Here is a 24,960-nt window from a genome sequence, read left to right as displayed (position 1 = left end):
GGCATAACAAGATGCTTCAGGTTTATCTAGTAATTTCTCTGTCCCAGTCCTGGAATTAGCCATTTCTCAAGGATTCCCGGTTCCATTAAGTGGAGAATTGTATTTAATTTAATTGTATTTGTTTAATTGTTTTTAACTTGTGTTTGGACACCAATGTCTAAGGGTTAGTGTGTTTGTTATTATTGGAGTATTGCTGCTTCCTGACTTCTTTAGTAGACAGAACTGGGGATATATGTATGAATATACATGTGTAAAAATACATAAAACTTATTTATAAAATATTCATTTCTGTATCTTTGTATATACTGAAGCCATGAGTTAAACCTACACCTCCAACTCCAATACAACACAAAGGTGTTCATTCTAGCTTTCTCCCTTTACATATTTGTAATTCCTTTTTCCCACTGTGAGAAATTTGACTCCCATTATTCTTAACATAGTTACTGAATAGAACCAAGCTCCTGTTGCTGCTGCCAGCCCCCTTCTCCCATACGGCTCCTTCCTTCCTCCCTCCTTCCCTCCTTCCCTCCTTCCCTCCCTCCTTTCTCTCTCTCTTTCTTTCCTCATCTAAAACCTTTTTAATCTCTGCAGGATCTGGGGCTTGTTTTTGTAGCCGGGGCTTGCGGGTCGGCTCTTGGAGCAGACGTAGGGTTTGGTACGGCTGTGCGGGGTTCCGCGGGGCTTGCGGAAATGCCTGTACACCTCCCGGCCTTTGCGGGTACCGGAGAGCAGGACGGTGCCGCAGTCCTGGGGGGAGTCCAGGGTCTGCTGAACGAAGGTGAGGGTCTCGCCACCGGCCTTGAGGATGCAGCCCCAGACGTGGCTGCTCGCGCGCAGCTCACACACCTTCAGTTTGAGCACCTCCTGAATCCACTTGTCGTCTGTTACGGTCCCCACAACCACAGCTGTTCTGTTTTCGCTGCCAGGAAGCTTCATGTTCCGGATCATCCGGAAAAGGGACAGGGGCGGCCGGTTGTAGCGAGTCAGGAACAACCGCTTCAGCACAACTTGGTTGAAGGTAGAGTTGGTTCGTCTGGCCAGAAACTTGTACAGCTTGACCAGCGGCCTCAGGCGGATGTCCTGGCTCTTGGGCTCCCTGCGCCGAACCTTTCGGTCCTTGTTGTAGCAGATGTCAACTGTCTTGATGTCGCCTTCTGCTCGGCGAGGTCTGGAAGGATGGCAGCACATTTATTTCTGTGTCCTCTTTACCTTGTTTAGTCTCTGACATCTTGCTCCAGGCCTCTGCTTCCAGGCCTCTGTGCTGATGACCCCCTCACCTGACATATGAAGGTCTGGCCGCCCCCACCGCCCTCACACCCACCTGTGGATGACTACCTTGATAGGCTTTGGGACAGAATAACTTAGGAAGGCAGGAAGAATGTGGGGTTGCAATTTTAAATAGTTTGCCAGGAAACTCCTTGCTAAGAAGCTTATACTTGAGGGAAGATCAGAAGTTGGTTAGGGAATGGGTCTTGTGCGTATCTCGGGAAAAGTATTCCAGGCAGAGAGAGCAACACAAAGACCCTGAAGCAGGAAGGAGCAATGTGTAGTTAAAGTAGGGAGACCACTGTGGTTGTAACACAATGAGCAAGGGAGGGAGTAGTAGATGAAGTCAGAGGGGTAACAGGGAGCCAGACCCTGTAGGACTTGTAGATCATTGTATAGTCTTGACTTTATTTCTCTGTGAGGGGGCACACCAGAGGAGGGTTTCAAGTGGTGGAATGATGTAATTTGACTTGTGTTTAAAAGAGTCACTCTGACTCCTGTTTTGAGGTTAGACTGTGTGTATGTATGTTATGGAGGTGGGGAGAGGGTAGTTGAAAGTGAGGAGACCTGTTTAGGATATTATTCCAATAATCAGAAGATAAATTAGGCTAAATGTGGTAGATGTGGAGGTGGTGAAAAGTGGTCAGATTTTGGATATATTTTGAAGGTAAAGCTGACAGGATTTGTTGATGTGTTAGCTATAGAGTATGAAAAAGAGCCAAAGGCAACTCCACAGTTTGGCCTGAATAACTAGTGGGATGGTTACCCATTAATCCAGATGGGGCAGCCTGTGGGAAGAGCAGGTTTGGGTGAGAATACTAATAGTTTGATATTAAGCATGTTATGTTGGAAAGTCTATTAGACATCAAAAAGGAGATATTTAATAGGCAGTTGAATGTATGTCTGGAGCGGGGAAAGATTTGAGTTAGAGGTAAAAATTCAAGGAATTTCATCACATAGTATTTAAAGCCATGAGGTAGATGAGACAGAGTAGGGTGAGAATAGAAAAGAGCTAAGGAATGAGCCTTTGGACATGGCAACATTTAGAGGTTACAGAGATGAGGAGGGGAACAAGTAAATGAGACTTCTAGGAGAGACCAGTGGGAAACCCAGGGAAGTGTCCTGGAAGCTGAATGAAGAAAATCCCAAGGATAAGGGAAATGTTGCTGAGCGTATAAGGTAAGGACTGAGATTTAGTAACATAGAGGCTGTGCCAGTTTGTATATATTATGTCCCCTGGAAAAAGCCATATTCTTTGATGCAGTCTTGTTGGGGCAGATGTATAAGTGTTGATTAGGTTGGAACCTATTGGTTCAGTGTTTCCATGGAGATGTGACTCAATCAACTCTGGGCGAGATATTTCATTGGATTTTTTCCACAGAGGTGTTGCCCCACTCATTCAGGGTGGGTCCTTATTGGTCACTGGAATACTTTAAAAAGAGCCACACAGGCCCAGACGCAGAGCCGCTTCAGCTAAGAGAGGACAAAACACCCCAAGAGTGACACGTTGGAGAATGCCATTTTGAAATGCAATCTGGGAGCGAGCAGATGCCAGCCACATGCTTTCCCAGCTAACAGAGGTTTTCCTGATGCCAATGGCCTTTCTCCAGTGAAGGTACCCTATTGTTGATGCCTTACCTTGGACACTTTATGGCCTTAAGACTGTAACTTTGTAACGAAATAAGCCCCCTTTATAAAAGCCAACCCATTTCTGGTGTTTTGCAAAAGGGCAGCATTAGCAAACCAGAACAGAAGCCATTACTGACTCTGAATAAAGCTGTTTCAGTGGAGTGGTGGGAGCAAAAGTCTGATTGGAATGGGTGTGAAAGAACTGGTAAAAACAGACAGGAAAAAGTAAGTAGAGACAACCTTTTAGAGAAGTTCTGATATAAAGGGGAGCAAAGAAGTGGGCAAGTCATGTGAAGGAAATGGGGTAAGAATTCTTTTTCTTTCCTAAGATGGAAAATATTATAGCACATTTTTGTGCTGATGGAAATGATCCAGTGGAGAGAGAGAAATTAATGATGTAGGAGAAAGAGAAAAGTATTGGAGCCATGTCCTTCCATAAGTGAGAGCCAATAGGGTCTAGTATACATATGGAGGGGATTATCTTTATTAGGAGTATGGAAAATTCATCTAAAGCAGTAGGAGGGACAGCAGAATATATAGGCACAGGTGCAAGTAGGTAGTTCTGTATGGTGGTGAGAGTTTGTGGATGATCTCTTCTGATTGCTTCCATTATTTCAGAGAAATAGGAAGCAACTTCATTAGCTGAGAGTAAGGATGGTAGAGAAGGTTTTGGAGGTTTGAGAGAGGACAAAGCATGAACTACTGCTCTAGGAGATGGGGAATGAATAGGCTAGAAGGAATGTAATATAATTGCTTGGGGACTAAGCACTTTCTTGAGGTTAGTGGTCATGAATTCAAAGTAATAGACCAGTTGGAATGGTTTTATGTGCTTTTCTCCCTCTTTATTCACATTCAGTTGAGTGAATGCAGACACAGAGTGGGAGGCAAGTATAAAGATAATGAGAAAATAGCAAGGGACTTGAGGGTACATTCAAAGGATTGATACAGTGGATCAGTTTAGAATGTGAAGGCTTGAGTTTGGTGAGGGACAGATCACAATGGGATCAAAGAATTGTTGGAATGAGGAAATTGGAAGGAGTGAGGTGGAGAGATAAAAGGTGATGGTTAGTGAGTGGAATGTCTGAATTCCACTGAATTCTGAAACTGAAATAATGGGTGGGTGCAATTATTGGTAATAATATTTAGGTATGACTATGGGGAGTGACTGGCTGAGGTAGAATAAGGATAAGACCATTGGAGGAGAGGAGTTCAAATAACTGAGAGCCCAGGTGTTCTGGTTTGTTAATGCTGCCATTATGCAAAATACAAGAAATGGATTGGCTTTTATAAAGAAGATTTATTAAGTTACAAATTTACAGTTCTGAGGCCATAAAAGTGTCCAAATTAAGGAATCAACAGATGATACCTTAATGGAAGGATAGCCAATGGCATCTGGTAAACTTCTGTTAGCTGGAAAGGCACATGGCTGGCATCTTTTGATCCTGGGTTGTGTTCCAGCTCCTCTCTCAGCTCCTGTGTGTTCTTGGTTCTTTCTCCCAGGATGTTTCTCTCTAAGTACCTGGGGGTCCTGTCTTAGCATATCCCAGGGCAAACTCTGGGCTTCATCTTGTAGCTAAATGTCTTTCTGTCTGCATTTCCAAGCACTTCTAAGCATCCACGTCAGCAAGCATCTGGGCCTGTGTGGCTCTTTTTAAAGGACTCAGTAAACTAATCAAGATCCATGCTGAATGTGTGGGGCCACACCTCCATGGAAATAATCTAATCAAAATTATTACCTACAGTTGGGTGAGTCACATCTCCATGGAAACATCCTAATCCAAATATCCCACAAGATTGGATTAAAAGATCATGACTTTTTGGGGGGGGATATAATATATCCAAACTGGCACACCAGGGTATTAGGAGAATCATCCATGCAGACATTGAAGTCATCAAGAATTATGACCTCAGTAGAATTGGAGAGAGTAACAGTGAGTCAAGAGCCCAAATCTCCAAGACCTTAATGGCAGTGACCTGGAGGTCAGTAGATGACCACAATAAGTAGACGTGGAAGGTGATGACTTGATGAAAACAATAAGGTGAGATTGCCTTTATTAGGAAGAAAAATGTGAGGATTATCTGGAAGCAACAATTGAAGAGCAAGGAGGACAGCTATCCCACAAAGTGCTATGGGTAGAAATTTTGTCCTGAAATTTCTTTACAAAATAGCCTTGGTTCAGAAACATCATCTACATCTGAAAAGTTTGATTGATCTATGGATAACAAATACTTGAGAAATATACTGAAATGTAAGCTTAATGAGATCAGGGCTATTATCATGGGGAGTCAGTTTTGTTCACTGTTGTGTTCCCAAATCCTACAACAATGCTTGCCCCCTAGCAGGCATTCAATAAATTATTGGTGAATTGTTGAATGAATGAATAAAAAGTGCAAAATGTGCATTTTGGGAAATTCACGTCTTCTCCTTTAATGCTAGGTATGGAAAAATATTGAGAAAATTTTATTTAGTCAACAAATAAGTAACGTGAGGGGAGTACAATGAATGGGACTCAAGGCTAAGCAATATACCTTATATGTTTTCCTTAACAACAACAACAACAAAACAGTCAACAAATTAAAACAAGGGAAACATAAAGATCCTTCTGATTGTGCTTATTAACTTCTCACTCAAGGACAGCAGCACTCACCTACTGTGCCATGATGTTTTATTGTGCATATGCAGAATGGCAAGAAATCTGCAACCCACAATGAGGAAGGACCAAATTTTGAGTAGGATTTACATAAAAGAATGAAATAAGAACAGATGCAATGATTATCCTTATTATAATAGACTCTCTCTCTTTTTGAAATAGAGAAAGCAACAGATTTGCAGCAAGCATGGTGGAAAACATACAGAAGTGGTAGCCTATCTTTTCTATCCCACACCCATATTGTAAGTTGGTACAAGCTTTCTAGAAGGAAATTGGGAATATATATTGGAGAATTTTAAACATGTTTATGACCGTTGACACCACAATTTCCCCTCTATGATAGTATTAGTGTTGTGTATATAGATTAATTGAACCTGGGTACCCAAAATGTCACATTTAGTTTAAAAATTTACTTAATTCACCTAAATTGCTCAAGACACTGCATGCTCAAAGTGGTAGAATGTCTGGTAACTCACTTTTTTTTTCTTCACATAAGTAAGCATTTATTTGAGGTTTAACATGAAATGATACAAATAAAATTTTTATAAACACAAATCCATACTGAGGCATAACACAGATAGCAAGGACAAAGTAAAAACAAATAAAACTAACTGACAGCTATATACAGTTGGACAGTTGTGTCTTGTACACTAGAAAGTCTTTTACAAAATAATCATCTTAGATCAACAGAAGACCTATCTTCAACATTGTCCTGCAAGATGGGTTACTTTAGAATTTCCTTCCTTTTCTCCAAGGTCCTCCTTTAGTATGGCTGGTAATTGTTTTGGTGATTGCCACCTGCTTGAGATGCCTTGCTCTGTTGGCCACTGTAGTCTGCATATCCCTGTCCATATCCATAGTTCCCGTAGTTATACCCACTATAATCATATCTGCCAAGCCAATAGAGTTCTGATCACCACCATGGGCACTATTATAATTTCCATGATCTTGATCATAATAGTTTTTAAATCCTTGGTTCCAGTTTTGGCCCTGACCTCGTCCATGACCCCTAGTACCACCTTGTCCAGCAGCTGCAGCTCTTCTTCATCTTTCCTTTGTTGCTGTTCCTACCTATATACCCTTTGGGTTGTGCAACTTTTATTTCACACTTCCCAGAACCAATTTGACGATATCTGCTTTCTAATAATTTATTGGCTCTTCTGTATATGTGATAAAACAAAATTCTCTTCTTTCATTTGTTTTTTTATCCATGGGAAGTTCATATTTTTGATTTCTCCAAATGCTCCAAAATATTCTTTTATTTGCTCTTTAGAAGTCTCTGGGCTCAATATACCCACAGAAACTTTTTTTGGGTTTTTTTTTTCCCTTTTAAAACCTTCACCCTTTTGGGATCTACCAATATGCCATCCAGTTTGTTTTCTTTCAGTTCTAAAACCTTATCAACACTAGCAGCATCTTTGAAAAGCACAAATCTAAATCCTCTTGAACTTCCAGTGACTGGATCTGTTTTAATTGTGCAGTCTACAAATCGAGACAAATAGTTAGATCTTTCTTGCTTGTATCTCAGCTCAAGCCTCCAATAAACATTTTACCATCATCCTGCTGATTTCTTGCTCATGTTAATCTTGGATCCCTGAGTGAATTTCTCTACAGTGCTGTACTCTTTCATGTCCTCCATGGTGAGTTGTTGGCACAGAGGTACTGGTGTGTAGACCGAGTTCCAGTAGCAGCAGCATTGGAGGGTTGTATGGAGCTGGATTTAAAATGGTGGCAGAAGAATGGTAACTCACTTCTCTGAAACCGTCCTCACTAGAATTGTTGAAAAATTTAGTGGGCTTAATTTGTCCAAAAGGGATTATCTTCCAAACACTAGGTAGGAGGCTACAGGAAATGTGATTAGTCTTCTGGTTTGTTTTGGCATTGTAATATTTTACCCAACCCAGTCTTGTGAATTCCATGTCATTGGCTATGATGGCACCATCATCATTACTATGATAACCTTAATGCACCACAGTTATTTTTTGAGATCTTACTGTCTCACTTTTATATTCAGGCATGAATGATTAACAGTTTAGCACCCACAGATGCAGCTTTTATGATTATAGAACATAACACATGCTTATTGGATAGTGCAAAAAACAAAACAAAATGAAACAAAAAACTACCATTAACATTTCACATCATTTTCTTCCTTTGTTCCCTCCCTCCCTTTTCCCTCCCTCTCTTTCTTCCTTCTTTCCTTCCTTCCTTCCTTTCATCCTTCCTTCCTTCCTTCCTTCCTTCCTTCCTTCCTTCCTTCCTTCTTTCCTCTAACCCTATTGGGATCTTACTGTAACTTTTTCTTCTTTTTCTTAAAGTTTATCTATTTGCACTTAATATTAACATTAATTATAATAATATTAAATGTCCACAGTTTTGGACATTTTTTGAAAACGCTGTTTTTAAATAATGCAATTTTATTGATATACATTCACACACCAAATAATCCATCCAAAGAATACAATCAGTGGCTCACAGTATCATCATATAGTTAGTTGTGCATTCATCACCACAATCAACTTTAGAACATTTTCATTACTCCAAACAAAACTAAAAATAAAAAAGAACACCCAAAACATCCCAAAACCTTTATCCCACCCTATTATTTATTTATTTTTTTCTTTATTTTATTACTCTGGGTAAAGGGAGTGTTAGTCACAAGGGAAAACACCATTTTTAATACTCAGAGAATATACCATTATAAGCACTCACTACAGTTTTTTTAAGTGAGCCTTGATTGTTGGGCATTAGGTTGTTTTCGTCACTTCTTCCTTTTGAAGTGTTTCTATGCCAGGATTTCAAGAGAGCAAGTTGGGTCCTTAAAGAATTGGAGTCTAAAGAGGAAACATTGATGGGTATCAGAGCTATGCAAATAAACTGAGGCATAAATGAATATGTTGTATGCATAGGCATTGTCATTAGCTCCACTATGGTCCTAACCTTTTAAAGAGTTTATTTTATTAAACACACTCCATATCCACCAAACATATACTCTCCCTTACCCTCCCCATCCATCCCTTGGTATACTTCTTATCTACTTTCTGTGTCTGCAGATTTGCTATTGCTAGATATTTCTAGACCTCATGCAATATTTTTACTTATGTGTCTTGCTTATTTTACTGAGCGTAATGTTTTCACGTTTCCTACATGTTGCGGCATTTCTTAGAATTTCATTCTCTTTTATGGCTGAATAATATTCCATTGCGTGTATGTACCATATTTTGTTTATCCATTTATTTGTTGATGGACACTTGGTTGTTCCACCTCTTGGTTTTTGTGAATAATGCTACTATAAATATTGGTGTACCAGTATTTATTGGAGACCATGTTTTCACTTTCATTGGGGATATACCTAGCAGTGGAATTTCTGGATCTTACGGTAATTTTATATTCGATTCTTTGAAGAACTGCCATATTGCATGTTGCTTTTCACAGTGGCTGGACCATTTTACATTCCCATCAACATGCACTAAGGTTCCAATTTCTCCCTATCCTCTCCCACACTTGTTATTTTCTGTTTTTAAAAAATTTATAATAGCCATCCTTGTGGGTATGAAATGATATCTCGTTATTTATTTTTTTAATTTATTTTTTAGAGCAATTGTAGGTTTGCAGAAAAATCATGCAGAGAGTCAGTTTCCATATTCCCCCAACTCACACATTCAAGTTTCCCTATTATTAACATTTTGTGCTAGTGTGGTATATTTGTTACATTTGATGAACTAATGTTATTATATTATTAACTTAAGTCCATAGTTTACATTAGTGTTCACTCTTTGTGTTGCACTTCTATGGATTTAAAAATTTTTTTATTGTGGTAACATACATACAATGCAAAATTTCCCATTTTAACCACTTTCAAGTGTACAATTCAATGGTGTTAATTCCATTTACAATGTTGTGCCTCCATCAACACAATCCATTACCAATCCATCACCCCAAACAGAAACTCAGTACCAATTAAACATTAATGCTCCATTTCCCACCCGCATCCCACTTCTGGTAACCTGTATTATAATTTCTGACTTTCTAAATTTGCATATTCTAATGATTTCATATCAGTGAGATCATACCTGTCTGTCCTTTTGTGTCTGGCTTATTTCACTGAAAATTATGCAATTTTTTTTTCCAAGGTTCATCCATGTTGTTGCATGCATTGGAACTTCATTTCTTTTTAAGGCTGAATAATATTTCACTGTATGTATATACCACAATTGTTTATCTATTCATCCTTTAATGTTCACATGGGTTGCTTCCACTGTTTGGCTATTGTGAATAATGTTGCTATGTTCATCTCTGTGCAAATACTTCAGACTGGACAATTTCAATTGTCTTCTCTTCAAGTTCACTCATCTTTGCTTCTGTCTCCTCCAATCTGTTGTTGAAACTCTCTATTGAATTTTTCATTTCAGTTCCAGAATTTCCATTTGGTTCTTCTTTGCACTTTCTATCTCATTATTGAAATTCTCATTTTGTTCATATATTGTTTACCTTTAGTTTGTTGTCCATTGTGCTGGTTTGAATGTATTATGTCCCCCAGAAAAAGCCATATTCTTTGATGCAATCTTGTGGGGCAGACATATTAGTGGGGATTAAGTTGGAACTTTCGGATTAGGTTGTTTGCATGGAAATACGCCCCACCCAACTGTGGGTGATGACTCTAATTGGATAATTTCCATGGAGTAACGTGTTATCCCACTCATTCAGGGTGAGTCTAAATTAAACCACTGGAGCCATATAAATGAGCTGACAAACAGAAGGAACTCAGTGCAGCTGTGAGTGACATTTTGAAGAGGAGCTATAGCCAAGAGGGACACTTTGAAGAATGCGCAGGAGTTGAGAGAGGAACTCAGGAGCAGACACCAGCCACGTACGTGCCTTCCCAGCTAACAGAGGTTGTGCGGACACCATTGACCATCCTCCAGTGAAGGTACCCAATTGTCAATGCATTACCTTGGACACTTTATGGCCTTAAGACTGTAACTGTGTAACCAAATAACCCCCCTTTTATAAAAGCCAATCCATTTCTGGTGTTTTGCATTCTGGCAGCATTAGCAAACTAGAACATCCATATTTTTCTTTGGTTCATTAATCTTATTTGAGAGAGTTGATCTAAGGTCTTTAATTAGTAATTCCAAAACTGAGCTTCCTCTGGAATAACTAACTTAGTATATTCTTTCCATTTTTTCCTCTGTGATTGGGCCATACTTTGTTTCCCTGTATGTTTTGCAATTTTTTTTTTTTTTTTGAGAACAGGACATTTTGAGTATTATGTTGAGGTAACCCTGGAAATCTATTTCTCCCACTCTTCAGTCCAGCAGACCAAAAAGGGAAAAACAAAAAAAACAAAAAAAACAAAAAAAAACAAAAAAAAGGGAAGGAGAGAAAAATAAAAAGAAATAGAGACAAAACACCCAAAGCCCAAACGGAGGCCAGCTTCTGTGCTGTTTCCTCAGGGATCTGCCGAACCGAAAAACACCAGCAAGAGAAAGAAAGAAAGCCAACCAAGAGCACTGACTTTTTACATCCCGGTAGATGTTGGTGACCGGCCGGAAGTCTCTGTTTCCCAGACAGCGGAAACCAAGTCTGGCATTTGCTCTGGACCCTCAGAAATCCCCCTGCCCAAGATAACACCCATATATAAAAGAAAACCCGGGAAAGAAAAGCCAGCGAAAACAAGATATACTGGCTCTTTGGATAATGCTTTGGGGAGGCTGGAAGCCGCTGCTGCCCCGAGGGCTGAAACCGGGCTTGCAACAGCGCTGGATCCCCAGGGATGTCCAGACGAATACCAATCAACATTCAACCCTCAAGTAATGAAGCACAGTGTTTCCTCTGAGGACTCTGGCTCCAGGCGGCTGCTCCAGGCATCTGGGCGGATTCCACAGCCGGCCAAAGCCGCCGGGCCACAGGGCGGAGGAATGGGGGCTGGGCACGGATTTGTGCCTGCACTTAAGGAAGATGAACTTGCAGCAGCCTCTCCCTTCCTAAGTCTTTCCCTTGATTGTTCTAAATGTTCACTCTGGTATCAAGGTTACCATCTAATCAATTCCAATCCCTTTTTCCAGTTCGTTCATTTTTCTGGTGGAGGGATTGATCTGTAAAAGTCGCTACTCCGCCATTTTGCATCTGGCCCTAACTTGAAAACCAGGTTCTGACAGGCCTGGGGTCACAGAATAGGGGCCTCAATTATATGTCACTTTTTTTTTTAGGTTGTACTTACATGATGCCAAAACAATCCATCGAGTAATTCACTTAAAAATATGACTTTTATTGTTTCAAGTTCTGTCATGCTACTAATGGCTGCTAGAGGGCAGCAGAAGCCAGGAACTGGCAGGAAAAGCAGTCACTTGAACAGACTGGAGAGGCTCTGTCCCGGTCTGCAGAACTGTCTGTTCAGGGCTAGGACAGAAGCTTGTGTTCAAGGAGTCTGCAGTAAAGGTTCTATTCAGTAACTTAAGAGCCCAACGAAATAAAGGAGTATCAAGAGTGCTAAAAGAGTTAGGTGCTCTTAAATCTTTTTGAAACTAGGTAGGATTGAAACAAAGGAAGAACTGTGAATTTAAGCCAAAAGCCATGGGTTACCAAATTATCCGTTTAAAGAAGAGGGAAAAGTTAAAGCTGTGGTATTTGAAGTGCGCATATTAAGGAAGCAGGTTTTTTTGTTTGTTTGTTTTTTACAAAAACTGAGGCTGTCAGAGGGCTATGACTTTGACTCTCACATCTTCTGAGCAGACTCTCCATTTGAAGAGGCCGTATTCAAGTGCAACAGGTGAACCAAATAGGTGGAACATAAGTAGCTGGGCAGTTTGGAAAGCTATAGGAAGAAGTAAAATTTTATAAAATAATTTCTAATTTCAGGTAGTAGGTAGGACACTGGTCAGGGGTCTTGATAATGGGGTTCTAGATCTAGTTCCCAATTAGTTATGTGACTGTGAGCAAGTCACAGCCTTTCTTGGGCTTTTCTGGTTTCTTACGGATGAATTAGGGGGTTAGACTAGATGAATTCTAAGATACCTAAGATATTTGAAATTCTGGACTGGATTGATTGGTAATTACTCAAAACCGTCACTCAGTAATACCGTGTAGACAGAGTGAGGTAACAGTCCAGCATCAATTCTTTCTTAGTCTCCACAAATTGTCCTAAAGTGGCCAGTCTGAGAGTTTTGCAGTTCTACCCTTTCTTATTTGTACTTCTGTGAAGAACAGAAGCCAGAGTAATTGATGGTTCATGCCTTACATTCATTTGAAAGGAAGAAGGAGCAAGGTTTCCTAGGATTCTTTGATCCTGTTTTAAAAAGACTGGTGTGTGTTTTTGTGTCATCTTTAAAGAATTTGTAGGAGAATGCACAAAAACTCATAATTGCAGTTCATACTCTTTAGTTGTTGACATTTTGGGTCATGGAATTAAGAAGACTTTTAAGGATCTTAGGAATATTTTAGATTTCTCTAGCCAGAGTTTATATTTTTGAGTTCTATATACTGGATAACAATAAACACATTGTCAAAATATTCATTTTCTTTTTACCAAGTATCACTGCATAGTCACAGATTTTATTTTGGTTTTCATTTTTTTTTTTCAAATTTATTTGCAACTGTATTTAAAAATGGGAGTTGTTGCTATTTGAATTTTATAACATGGAAAGTTTTAGTAAGTATATAAATTTGAGGAGGCTCTTTATAGTTATTAGACTACAAGTATTTATTGAGAGTCTGCTTTCTTGTGAGTACACATAGGGGAATGTGATTTTAATATATTAGTTTTCTTTTTAAAATTGTAAACAACTTTAAAACTGCTTGGAAATAAAACCTGGCCTGATTTTTCATCTAATTTTATTTAAAAAATGCAATGATATTATTAAAGGTTATAAATAGTCAAATTGATTTTAAAGCTGGAAGATTTCAGAGATATTGTCTGGTACAAGTGGTTCTCAACCTTTCATTCCGAAATGTTCTCTTAATTATTTGTTCTGTGGTGATTCAATATTTTGAAATATTTTGACTGTTTTTTTCCTCACCAAATGCTCTCCTTAAGTGATAATTAGATTTTTCATTTAAAATTTATCAGAAACATATGCTCTCTAATCGTTTTTTTCATTTATTCACCAATGACACTATTCAGAGATGATGAATTTAAGCTACATAAAAAAAAGAATGCTGGTATTTAGTTCAGAGTCACTGTGAGCAAATACATTAATTTTATTACAGTTTTGAAAAAAATGAAAAACAGGTCCAGGACTCCTATGCAACCTGGGAAACTACTTCTTTTCCCTACTCTCTCAATTTGCAGATGAGTAGTCTAATTACGTGCTTAAAATTACACTGATACAAGTCTTGCTCCCTCTGTACAATATTGGGTATTTATTTCCTCTTCTTTAGGAATTAATCATTAAAGCTTGTGGTAATTAATGAAGTCAGTATCCAAAAGGTGAATCTAGAAATTTATGTTGGTCAGGTTTAAAATGTTTTATTTTTGTTGTTGTTTGGCTTTTTTTTTTTTTTTTTTTTTAACGTGACACTTAAACTGAACAAGTCTAAGTTTAGGATGCCTCTCGGATATCAGATTTAAGGAACCAAATTCTGGATATTTCTGGAAAATAAATTCTAATATAATGTCCCTTACTGTTTTCTTTTTGAAATCTTTCAAGAATTAGAATTGAGAGAATATTTGTTTGTTTTTTTTTTTTGATAGAAGAAGAAATAATTTAATATATGGAATTGTACATTTAGGTTACATAAATCCAATATATTTAGGTTACATAATATCCTGTGTATTACATAAAGATACATTTGAATTTAATGAACATAAAAAAGAAATTTTTAGAAACTGAACAATGCCAATTAAGTAGAGGTGCCACCTCAGAGAGGAAGGATTTTATAATTATGGAAAGGTACCCAGGTACCTTTGAATCTATTGGCACTGTTTAATTTATCAAAATAGGTAGTTGGTATATGTCTGTTTGTGTGTGTGTGTGTGTGTGTGTATATATATATATATATATATATATATGTATGTATATATACTATTATTATGATTGTAATATTATTTATACTTCTTTGAATGTCTTAATATGCTTAACAAAATCAATGGAATATAATATATTTGACTTTGATTATATGTCCCAGTACATCCAAAAAGAATTTTTGACTTCCAAAAATGCTCTGTGCTTGGCACAGTTTCGAAGTTAGACATGTATAGGGTTACTTCATTGTTTCTTTCCCTTTTCTTATCTCTTTTCTTGTAGCAGTTAGGGTATGAAAGGAGCACTGGTCAGGTAATCAGGCAACCCCAAACTTGGATACTGCAAAGGAAATATTTGCTATGTGGGTTATGCAAAATAAAAATTGGTAAGACTTTTCTTACAAGGTTTATCATAGGAATAATAATGTATGTGTAGAGCACATAATACACAAACAGCACATAGAAGGAAATAAAAAAATAATAGTTAATATTTATTGACCTGTAAATAAAAGCATTTATGGTATGTTATTATGTGGTCATCGCACTTCAAGGTTAAGATCTAGGGAAATAAGAATTGAGTGCCTATAGCTTTTAGGGAAATAAAGGTTTATACATGGAAATCATGTCTAAATTAATAGTATGGTTAAGCTGATAATGAAAATGAATAAAATATGCCAGGTGTACAATAGTTGAGTATGATGGGGAAACACGTCCCATCTAAAGGGGGCACCTACAACCCATTGTTGCCATTCAAGAATATAGGCCCAGTATTGCCAAATCTTTGATTTTATCAAAATAAGCCAGGAATTTGGACATTTATGTGATTATTTTCTGCTTTTAAAGCAGTATGTAAGAGAAAGAAGACATCTGACTCAGTTTGCCATTTCTAAAGTTGATGATCATTATAGTTTCTTTCAGCAATGATTTCCATGTATGGAAATTCCGCTATATACTAAGACAAGGCAAGATATTTTATGTACGTTATATATATATATATTTTTTTTTGGCTAAAAACAGTGAGGGTTTATTTCTTTTCTTTTCTTTTTTTTTTTTTTGTATGCTGTCTCTTTTTTTTTTAATCTTCATTTTATTGAGATATATTCACATACCACGCAGTCATACAAAACAAATCGTACATTCGATTGTTCACAGTACCATTACATAGTTGTACATTCATCACCTAAATCAATCCCTGACACCTTCATTAGCACACACACAAAAATAATAATAATAATAATTAAAGTGAAAAAGAGCAATTGAAGTAAAAAAGAACACTGGGTACCTTTGTCTGTTTGTTTGTTTGTTTCCTTCCCCTATTTTTCTACTCATCCATCCATAAACTAGACAAAGTGGAGTGTGGTCCTTATGGTTTTCCCAATCCCATTGTCACCCCTCATAAGCTACATTTTTATACAACTGTCTTCGAGATTCATGGGTTCTGGGTTGTAGTTTGATAGTTTCAGGTATCCACCACCAGCTACCCCAATTCTTTAGAACGTAAAAAGGGTTGTCTAAATTGTGTGTAAGAGTGCCCACCAGAGTGACCTCTCAGCTCCTTTTGGAATCTCTCTGCCACTGAAGCTTATTTCATTTCCTTTCACATCCCCCTTTTGGTCAAGAAGATGTTCTCCGTCCCATGATGCCAGGTCTACATTCCTCCCCGGGAGTCATATTCCACGTTGCCACGGAGATTCACTCCCCTGGGTGTCTGATCCCACGTAGCGGGGAGGGCAGTGATTTCACCTTTCAAGTTGTCTTAGCTAGAGAGAGAGGGCCACATCTGAGCAACAAAGAGGCATTTGGAAGGAGGCTCTTAGGCACAATTATAGAAAGGCCTAGCCTCTCCTTTGCAGCAACCATCTTCCCAAGGGTAAAACCTATGGTAGAGGGCTCAACCCATCAAACCACCAGTCCCCTATGTCTGTGGTTATGTTAGCAACCATCGAGGTGGGGTAGGCCAATACCCCTGCAGAGAATATTTGTTTTAGCAGCATCTTGATATGACTGTCGTTCCATTACTTATTAGACACTAACTTACTTTCAGAATAGAAACTATTGTCTAATTCCTTAGACACTAACTAGCAATATTGTGCATGTGTGTGTTTGTTGATTACACAAGCAGCGTCCCCATCCCCTGCCACAAACATGTGGTACATGGAAAATACAGTTTTCTAGAGGTCAGAGAGGAAGACTACTTTGAGTACTTTTCAAGTACCAAAGTATAGGTGATCTACTTCTCCTACTCAATAGAACTAGCTCTGACTCTTTCTCTTCCCCTATGTATCATAGCCCAGACTATCTCTTACTACTCTCTGCCATGACACCTGGAATTTCTGTATCGACCCCTTTTAAAAAATAAAAAATGCAAATATGCCATCTGGGAGGGTTAACAGTGACTTATTAAAACATAACCAAGTCAACATGAACTGTTTTCTTAACTAGGTAAATTAGTAGTGGTAGGGATGGGAAATTGGAAAGATCAAACTTGAAAGAACAATGAGAGGAAGGATAATGGAACTCAGAATGCCCAAGTGACAACAGATGATAGCCAGAGTTACTCTGAGGGCAGTGGGAACCCGGAGTTGGAATCAAAGAATATTATGGGGCAGGTGGAGTGATGGAAAGAAATTTGGTCTTATTCATAATTTTTCTCAGGCTAGTTCTATATGTAATATTTATATTTCAAGGAAAACCAAGCCTTTAACAATATTATTTGGAAGTGCTCTATTTTTGTACCTGCTTCCAACACTGATCTAGCAGTGGGACCATCACTGTTTATTGCTAGACATTGCTTTTTTTTTAATCATCATTTTATTGAGATATATTCACATACCACGCAGTCATACAAAACAAATTGTACTTTTGATTGTTTACAGTACCATTACATAGTTGTACATTCATCACCTAAATCAATCCCTGACACCTTCATTAGCACACACACAAAAATAATAATAATAATAATTAAAGTGAAAAAGAGCAATTGAAGTAAAAAAGAACACTGGGTACCTTTGTCTGTTTGTTTGTTTGTTTCCTTCCCCTATTTTTCTACTCATCCATCCATAAACTAGACAAAGTGGAGTGTGGTCCTTATGGTTTTCCCAATCCCATTGTCACCCCTCATAAGCTACATTTTTATACAACTGTCTTCGAGATTCATGGGTTCTGGGTTGTAGTTTGATAGTTTCAGGTATCCACCACCAGCTACCCCAATTCTTTAGAACGTAAAAAGGGTTGTCTAAATTGTGTGTAAGAGTGCCCACCAGGGTGACCTCTCAGCTCCTTTTGGAATCTCTCTGCCACTGAAGCTTATTTCATTTCCTTTCACATCCCCCTTTTGGTCAAGAAGATGTTCTCCGTCCCATGATGCCAGGTCTACATTCCTCCCCGGGAGTCATATTCCACGTTGCCACGGAGATTCACTCCCCTGGGTGTCTGATCCCACGTAGCGGGGAGGGCAGTGATTTCACCTTTCAAGTTGTCTTAGCTAGAGAGAGAGGGCCACATCTGAGCAACAAAGAGGCATTCGGAAGGAGGCTCTTAGGCACAATTATAGAAAGGCCTAGCCTCTCCTTTGCAGCAACCATCTTCCCAAGGGTAAAACCTATGGTAGAGGGCTCAACCCATCAAACCACCAGTCCCCTATGTCTGTGGTTATGTTAGCAACCATCGAGGTGGGGTAGGCCAATACCCCTGCAGAGAATATTTGTTTTAGCAGCATCTTGATATGACTGTCGTTCCATTACTTATTAGACACTAACTTACTTTCAGAATAGAAACTATTGTCTAATTCCTTAGACACTAACTAGCAATATTGTGCATGTGTGTGTTTGTTGATTACACAAGCAGCGTCCCCATCCCCTGCCACAAACATGTGGTACATGGAAAATACAGTTTTCTAGAGGTCAGAGAGGAAGACTACTTTGAGTACTTTTCAAGTACCAAAGTATAGGTGATCTACTTCTCCTACTCAATAGAACTAGCTCTGACTCTTTCTCTTCCCCTATGTATCATAGCCCAGACTATCTCTTACTACTCTCTGCCATGACACCTGGAATTTCTGTATCGACCCCTTTTAAAAAATAAAAAATGCAAATATGCCATCTGGGAGGGTTAACAGTGACTTATTAAAACATAACCAAGTCAACATGAACTGTTTTCTTAACTAGGTAAATTAGTAGTGGTAGGGATGGGAAATTGGAAAGATCAAACTTGAAAGAACAATGAGAGGAAGGATAATGGAACTCAGAATGCCCAAGTGACAACAGATGATAGCCAGAGTTACTCTGAGGGCAGTGGGAACCCGGAGTTGGAATCAAAGAATATTATGGGGCAGGTGGAGTGATGGAAAGAAATTTGGTCTTATTCATAATTTTTCTCAGGCTAGTTCTATATGTAATATTTATATTTCAAGGAAAACCAAGCCTTTAACAATATTATTTGGAAGTGCTCTATTTTTGTACCTGCTTCCAACACTGATCTAGCAGTGGGACCATCACTGTTTATTGCTAGACATTGCTTTTTTTTTAATCATCATTTTATTGAGATATATTCACATACCACGCAGTCATACAAAACAAATTGTACTTTTGATTGTTTACAGTACCATTACATAGTTGTACATTCATCACCTAAATCAATCCCTGACACCTTCATTAGCACACACACAAAAATAACAAGAATAATAATTAGAGTGAAAAAGAGCAATTGAAGTAAAAAAGAACACTGGGTACCTTTGTCTGTTTGTTTCCTTCCCCTGCTTTTCTACACATCCATCCATAAACTAGACAAAGTGGAGTTTGGTCCTTATGGCTTTCCCAATCCCATTGTCACCCCTCATAAGCTACATTTTTATACAACTGTCTTCGAGATTCATGGGTTCTGGGTTGTAGTTTGATAGTTTCAGGTATCCACCACCAGCTACCCCAATTCTTTAGAACCTAAAAAGGGTTGTCTAAAGTGTGCGTAAGATTGACCACCAGAGTGACCTCTCGGCTCCTTTTGGAATCTCTCTGCCACTGAAGCTTATTTCATTTCCTTTCACATCCCCCTTTTGGTCAAGAAGATGTTCTCCGTCCCACGATGCCGGGTCTACATTCCTCCCCGGGAGTCATATTCCACGTTGCCAGGGAGATTCACTCCCCTGGGTAGACATTGCTTTTTATATTACAATTGTCACTAGAGTAGAATAAAATTTTAATTTTGTTTTTTAAAGGATAACAAATTACCAAATACTTTAATCTTATATGTGAAAAAGACTCATTAATTTGTTTTTGATGTTTGCATCCAGAGAATATTTAGAGAAAGTGATCTTTAAAAGCAGATTCAAATAATTTTTCTAAAAACACTTAGAATTCCTTAGGAAACAAATATTATGGGGTTTTACAACATTGTGTAGCTCTTGCTCACATGAGCAAGTTTCCTGCCCCTTCTGAGATGCTCAATACACAAAGCAGGGCTTCCTGAGGAACTGAAAGTAAACTTGAATTAAAAATATTGGTTTCCCTACTTAAAAATAATAGCCCTTTTTTTTTTTCAAAGTCTTGTCATGAGTCAGACATTTATATGCATCAACTCTGATCTTTACAACTGTCCAAAAATATAGAATAGAACAGAGGTTAGGAACACTGGTTCAGGATCAAGATCTGTCTTCTCTTCAATTCCACACTTGCCACTTAATGGCTGAGTAGCCTCAGTTTCTTCATCTTTAAGATCAGGATAGATTGTACCTATCTTACATGGTTGTTGTGAGTGTGAAAGGGAAAAGCAGGGCCTGACAGCCAGGAGCTGGCTTGATGCTGGCATGTAGGTCGTGTATTTGCCTATAGCACAAAAGCAATTTCATGGAACATCAAGATCAGATAAGGCCACTCTCTGATTGTGATGAATCAAGGCAAATACAAGACCATTCTGTAATCATGTTTGAACCCAGACAAAACAAGAACATTGTCTAAAACACAAAAATTACCAAACATCCCACTATTCTGGGTAAAATGAGTGACTAGAACTTGTTTACCAATTACATATCTTGTGTTACTTGATTCTTACAGCCTTCTACATAAAATTATTAAGATACCTAATTATAGAATTATCCTTACTTTTCTGAAAGCACCAAATCCAGAGCAAAGTCCTACTTCCTTTGACCCTCCCCCAAGTCACCTAACACAAGCCAGAATCCTGGTCCTTTCTAACTGCTACTTGGTGAGACACCTCATGGTACCCCATGGTGCGGTCTCCCTCACCAAGTCAGTAAACCCAACGTTGTTTGACTGTAGGTGTGTTTCTGGTGGTCTTTGGCTGGTGGGCCTTGACATGAGAAATGATTGAATTAATACATATGAAGAACCTGGAGTAAAGCCTGATATTTAGCAAGTACACAATGAATGCTATCTATGTAGTGTTTTATAATTTTGTAGGTGGCCATATGGAAACTTAGGAAGGGCCCACAGCTGGGAGATGGTAGTGCTGAAATTCCACTTCAGGTTTGCAATGCTCCGGAGCCCATATTTTCACTATACCAAATTGCTATGTTTTGATTCATCACTGTTTCTATTCCACTTCTGTCAGGAGGTGCCTTTATTGCCCCCTGGGATTCTGATTTTGTCTTGATCTATGTTTAAATAAAAATTCTTTTCCTTTAAACATCATTAAAAATCAACTGTTAATCTTTTTCATTTATGTAGAGGCTTGTTAGGTGAAAGACCTTCAGATCTTCTGTCTTTTACTACAACTTAGTCTTTTGATCATGGTAAAATTCTCCGTAATCCTTTGAAGTCTCATTGACTGAAAATGCTGTGGTAACGAATGTTAACTTAGATCTTTTGCAAGATAAGGTAACTGGAAGACAGGAAATGCAATAGTTCCAAGCTGGCCCAGGGTGGAGAAATCTGAAGATGAGAGCCCAGGTTTAGGCCTCATATGAAACCCATCCAGCTAACTGCTGAAGATGTAAGGGCATATCAGGGACTCGAAAGGCAAAGCAACATTGGCATCCCAAACATGTTTGACCTCCAAGGCCAAAGGTAAAAGAGAGATTAGTATAAAATTAGACCATGGTTGTGAGTGCCTTTACATCCACTTATTTTGTAGTTTATGGGTGATGGGAATTTGTGTTCTGGTGTGAGAGGCCTTCTGTATGTGATTGCTTTAGGCAAGAACTTCCAAGCCATTTCTTCTCAAACTGTGTTTCTGAGAGCACTGGTATTCTGGGAGATACTAATATATGTTCTGTAAAAAATGTTTGAGAGTCAAATTTTAGAATTGTTACAAATATACCTACTTATAGATTCATGATGACATAGTTACAACATTTTACAAGCTCTGAAAAATGCTGTAAAAAGCTATTTAACTTTGTAAACCAGGCTTTTTCCAAATTCATGAGATTTTTCTTAGAACATATAATAATAATAATAGTATTAGTTATTAGTATATAATTATTAGCATAGCTAAACTTATAGAGTACTACCATATACTAGACACCCTTCTAAGCATTTTACATACAGTAACTCATATAATTGTCCCATCAATTTTATTATTGCTAAGGAGACTAAGGTATAGAGAAGTTAAGTAATGTACTCAGGTGACATAGCTAGTAAATCGGAGAACAGAATTCAAGCCCAGAATGTTCCTTTAACCACTAATGGAACAAAAGTATTTCTTGGGAGACAAAGTGGGAAGTGCTCTTTTGACTAAGGGAGGTAACCAAGACAAACGAGCCAGATTTATTCAAGTATTCTGCCAACATTTAATGAGAATCTAGTAAGAACAAACACTATCTAAAATGCGAGAGATAAAGCATCAAGATGGACAAGATACCAACTCTTATGGAGCTTACATTCTAGTGGGAATAAACAGACAATAATAAATAAACATACAAATAAACACAAAAACAATCAGGTAAGTGATATGATGAAAACAAAACAGTGGTGTGATGGGGGTGGATTCAGAGTAGCCTAATTATTCTTGGAAATTAATTGCAATGCCTTGTCAAATAACTTAATGAGACTCTAACTAGAGCAGACTAATCAGTTTAATCATAGTCTCTTGATATTAGTTTTATTGATTCATTGATTAGGTATTTTTCCCATTGGAAAATTTAGCTTTTATAATCTTAGACCAGTGTTTCCCAAAGTGGGACCAATAAATACTAGTTCCTGGGAATTTTAATAGTTGTGTGTGTGTGAAAATGTTTTTGTTATTCAAAGATGTTAAATAAAGTTCTTTACTACACCAATTACCCATAACCCGTAATATATCAATGTTTTTATTATTGTTTAGAAAGAGAAATATTTTATACAACATCCCAAATTTATTTGAACAGGGAACCCTTTCTTGTGGGAACCTCTCATGGGAGCAGTGTTCTGTGGAATCCACTTTGGAATGCATTGCTTAGGGATATCGTTTTGTTTTTCATCACATGACACATTTGTTTTGCAACTGCATTGTGATGATTAAGTCACTTAAAAAGAAATTTTGGTTGCATTGATTTAGAATAACTCCTTGTTAAATTTTCTTTTGTTGTTATTAGAATTCTGGAAAGCTAAGTTTAGGAGCTAAGACAAATAATACTTAATAGAAAAGTAATTGTCTTCAATATTCTGAAAGCTTGTTAATTCTGCTTGCTGATATTTGGGTTAGTGGATAGAAGATCACACTGGAAAACAGATGATATGCGTTTTCCCTTGGCTCCTTGCTTTATTATTTTGAGACGTTCTTGATAAACCTAGGATCTAGTGTTTTACACGCTCTCTCTGTATCAATAAGTAAAAGAAGCTGTACACCTTTCTGTCTATCATCTCACTTGAAGGGAAAAATAGAAGTAAGTTTTCCTATTAAGAAGGTTTGCCTGGATGTGCAGTGAAAAGTAAGTCTCCCTTCTACCCATGTCTCCCAGTTTCCCAAAGCAAAATTGTCTCCAATTTCTTGTGCATTCTTCTAGAGATATTATATATATATGTAACATAAATGCATATTTTACACACACATATAACAAATATAGTACACACACTATTTTGTCCCCCTTTTATTCAGTTGGCAAATCATTTGGGGGATGTGTCCATGTCAGTACATAGAGATCTGCATCATTAACAAAAGCAAAACTGAAACAAAATCTGTAACACAGTATTCCACTATACAGATTGATAAATTTATTTAATTGTATTCCATTGCCTGGATTACTGTAATTTAATTAGGTGTCCATTTCATAAACATTTACATGATTTTAAAATCATTGTCTAGAATAAAATAATACCTGAAGAATTAATCTTGTAACTGGGCAAGTTTTGCCTTGCTATTAGTATTTTTATAACTGTATAGTTTTATAAGTTGATTTTTTACAATTTAAAAATATATTTTACTTGTGATCTGGTTTGTTATAAAAAAAGTTTGCAGGCTTCCAGAAGACTTGCATTTTAAAACTTGTGCTAAAAACGGTAGACTTATAAAAATCTAACTGAAGATTTATTAAAATTAAATCTAACTTTATTAAAATTCTTTCTAATTTTTATTCTTGCACATACTCTGAGTATTCATATTCCTTGCATCCTAATATTAACCATATAGTTCCACTCTGAAATTACATTTGAAGAGATTTTAAGTTCCTCATTTTTGAATTTTAGACCTGGGACCCTTCTGCATGGATTATTGTTTTGAGGTACATTAACACTGCATATTATCTTTGGTTGACTTCATTCTATACAAACAAGTCACGAATAATATAAATGAGCTTAGATTAGATCAGATACAGTGAGAGTTGAAGAGTGATGGTTGATGCAAACAAGAGGGTGATTAGTATTATTCTTGTCTTGCTGCATGATGAATTATACCATATCATGCATTAAAAGAATAGATTGTCCTACAGGATATCAAAGACTTTTTAGCAAACAACATTATGGGACATATATAGTCCTTTATCATTTACCAAAAAGTGAATGTTACAGTAACAATTTTGAGAATTCTTCTAAGCCTCAAAGAACATTGTGGTGCCAGCACTGATGAGAATGTACACACCTTGTCCTTGGTATCGGGTACAGTGTATTTTATTGATCCTTTACTCTGCAGTACTGTTCTGTGCTGATGTCTAAGCTGTTTTGATCTTTGGGTACTTTAGCTTAAAGTGGACCAGGAACTCTTCTACCCTTGGGGGTGTTAGTAGGATTCTAATGATTCTATTTGATCTGCCATGTTAAACACAAATGAAATAAATCAGGGGAAATACACATAGTGAGTATATCAAATAGTTATTTTGACTTCTGGGCATGAGGCAGTTGCTAAGCAACTGTGTCAGGCTTCATGGTCATCTGTTAGGAAGGACACAAAGTCAATGCTCACTCAAGACATATAAGATTGTAAATGAAAAAACCTATTTGTTGGATTCAAGAAAAAGTTGCTTGGATGAACATAATAATGGTTACAGGATATGAGGCATCTATTTGCAGATATGTTTGGGGAAGTAAT

At 37.7% G+C, this 24,960-nt stretch overlaps 1 protein-coding gene across 1 annotated transcript; it reads right to left on the bottom strand.

Annotated features, from left to right (window-relative positions):
- Positions 1-567: 567 nt before the first annotated feature.
- Positions 568-1,188, bottom strand: LOC119535416 (ribosomal protein L18-like). Its single transcript, XM_037837782.1, has one exon. The coding sequence runs from the start codon at positions 1,186-1,188 to the stop codon at positions 568-570; it is 621 nt and encodes a 206-aa protein (XP_037693710.1).
- Positions 1,189-24,960: the final 23,772 nt, after the last annotated feature.

Source organism: Choloepus didactylus, chromosome 5, assembly GCF_015220235.1.
Source record: "Choloepus didactylus isolate mChoDid1 chromosome 5, mChoDid1.pri, whole genome shotgun sequence".
Taxonomy (NCBI): Eukaryota; Metazoa; Chordata; class Mammalia; order Pilosa; family Megalonychidae; genus Choloepus; species Choloepus didactylus.
The sequence above is the reverse complement of the archived record's forward strand: the minus strand, read 5'-3'. Positions and strand labels throughout refer to the sequence as shown.

Bases quoted from the DNA above. Each gene is read 5' to 3' on its own strand.
- LOC119535416 (XM_037837782.1), bottom strand. From the start codon at position 1,188: ATGTGCTGCCATCCTTCCAGACCTCGCCGAGCAGAAGGCGACATCAAG.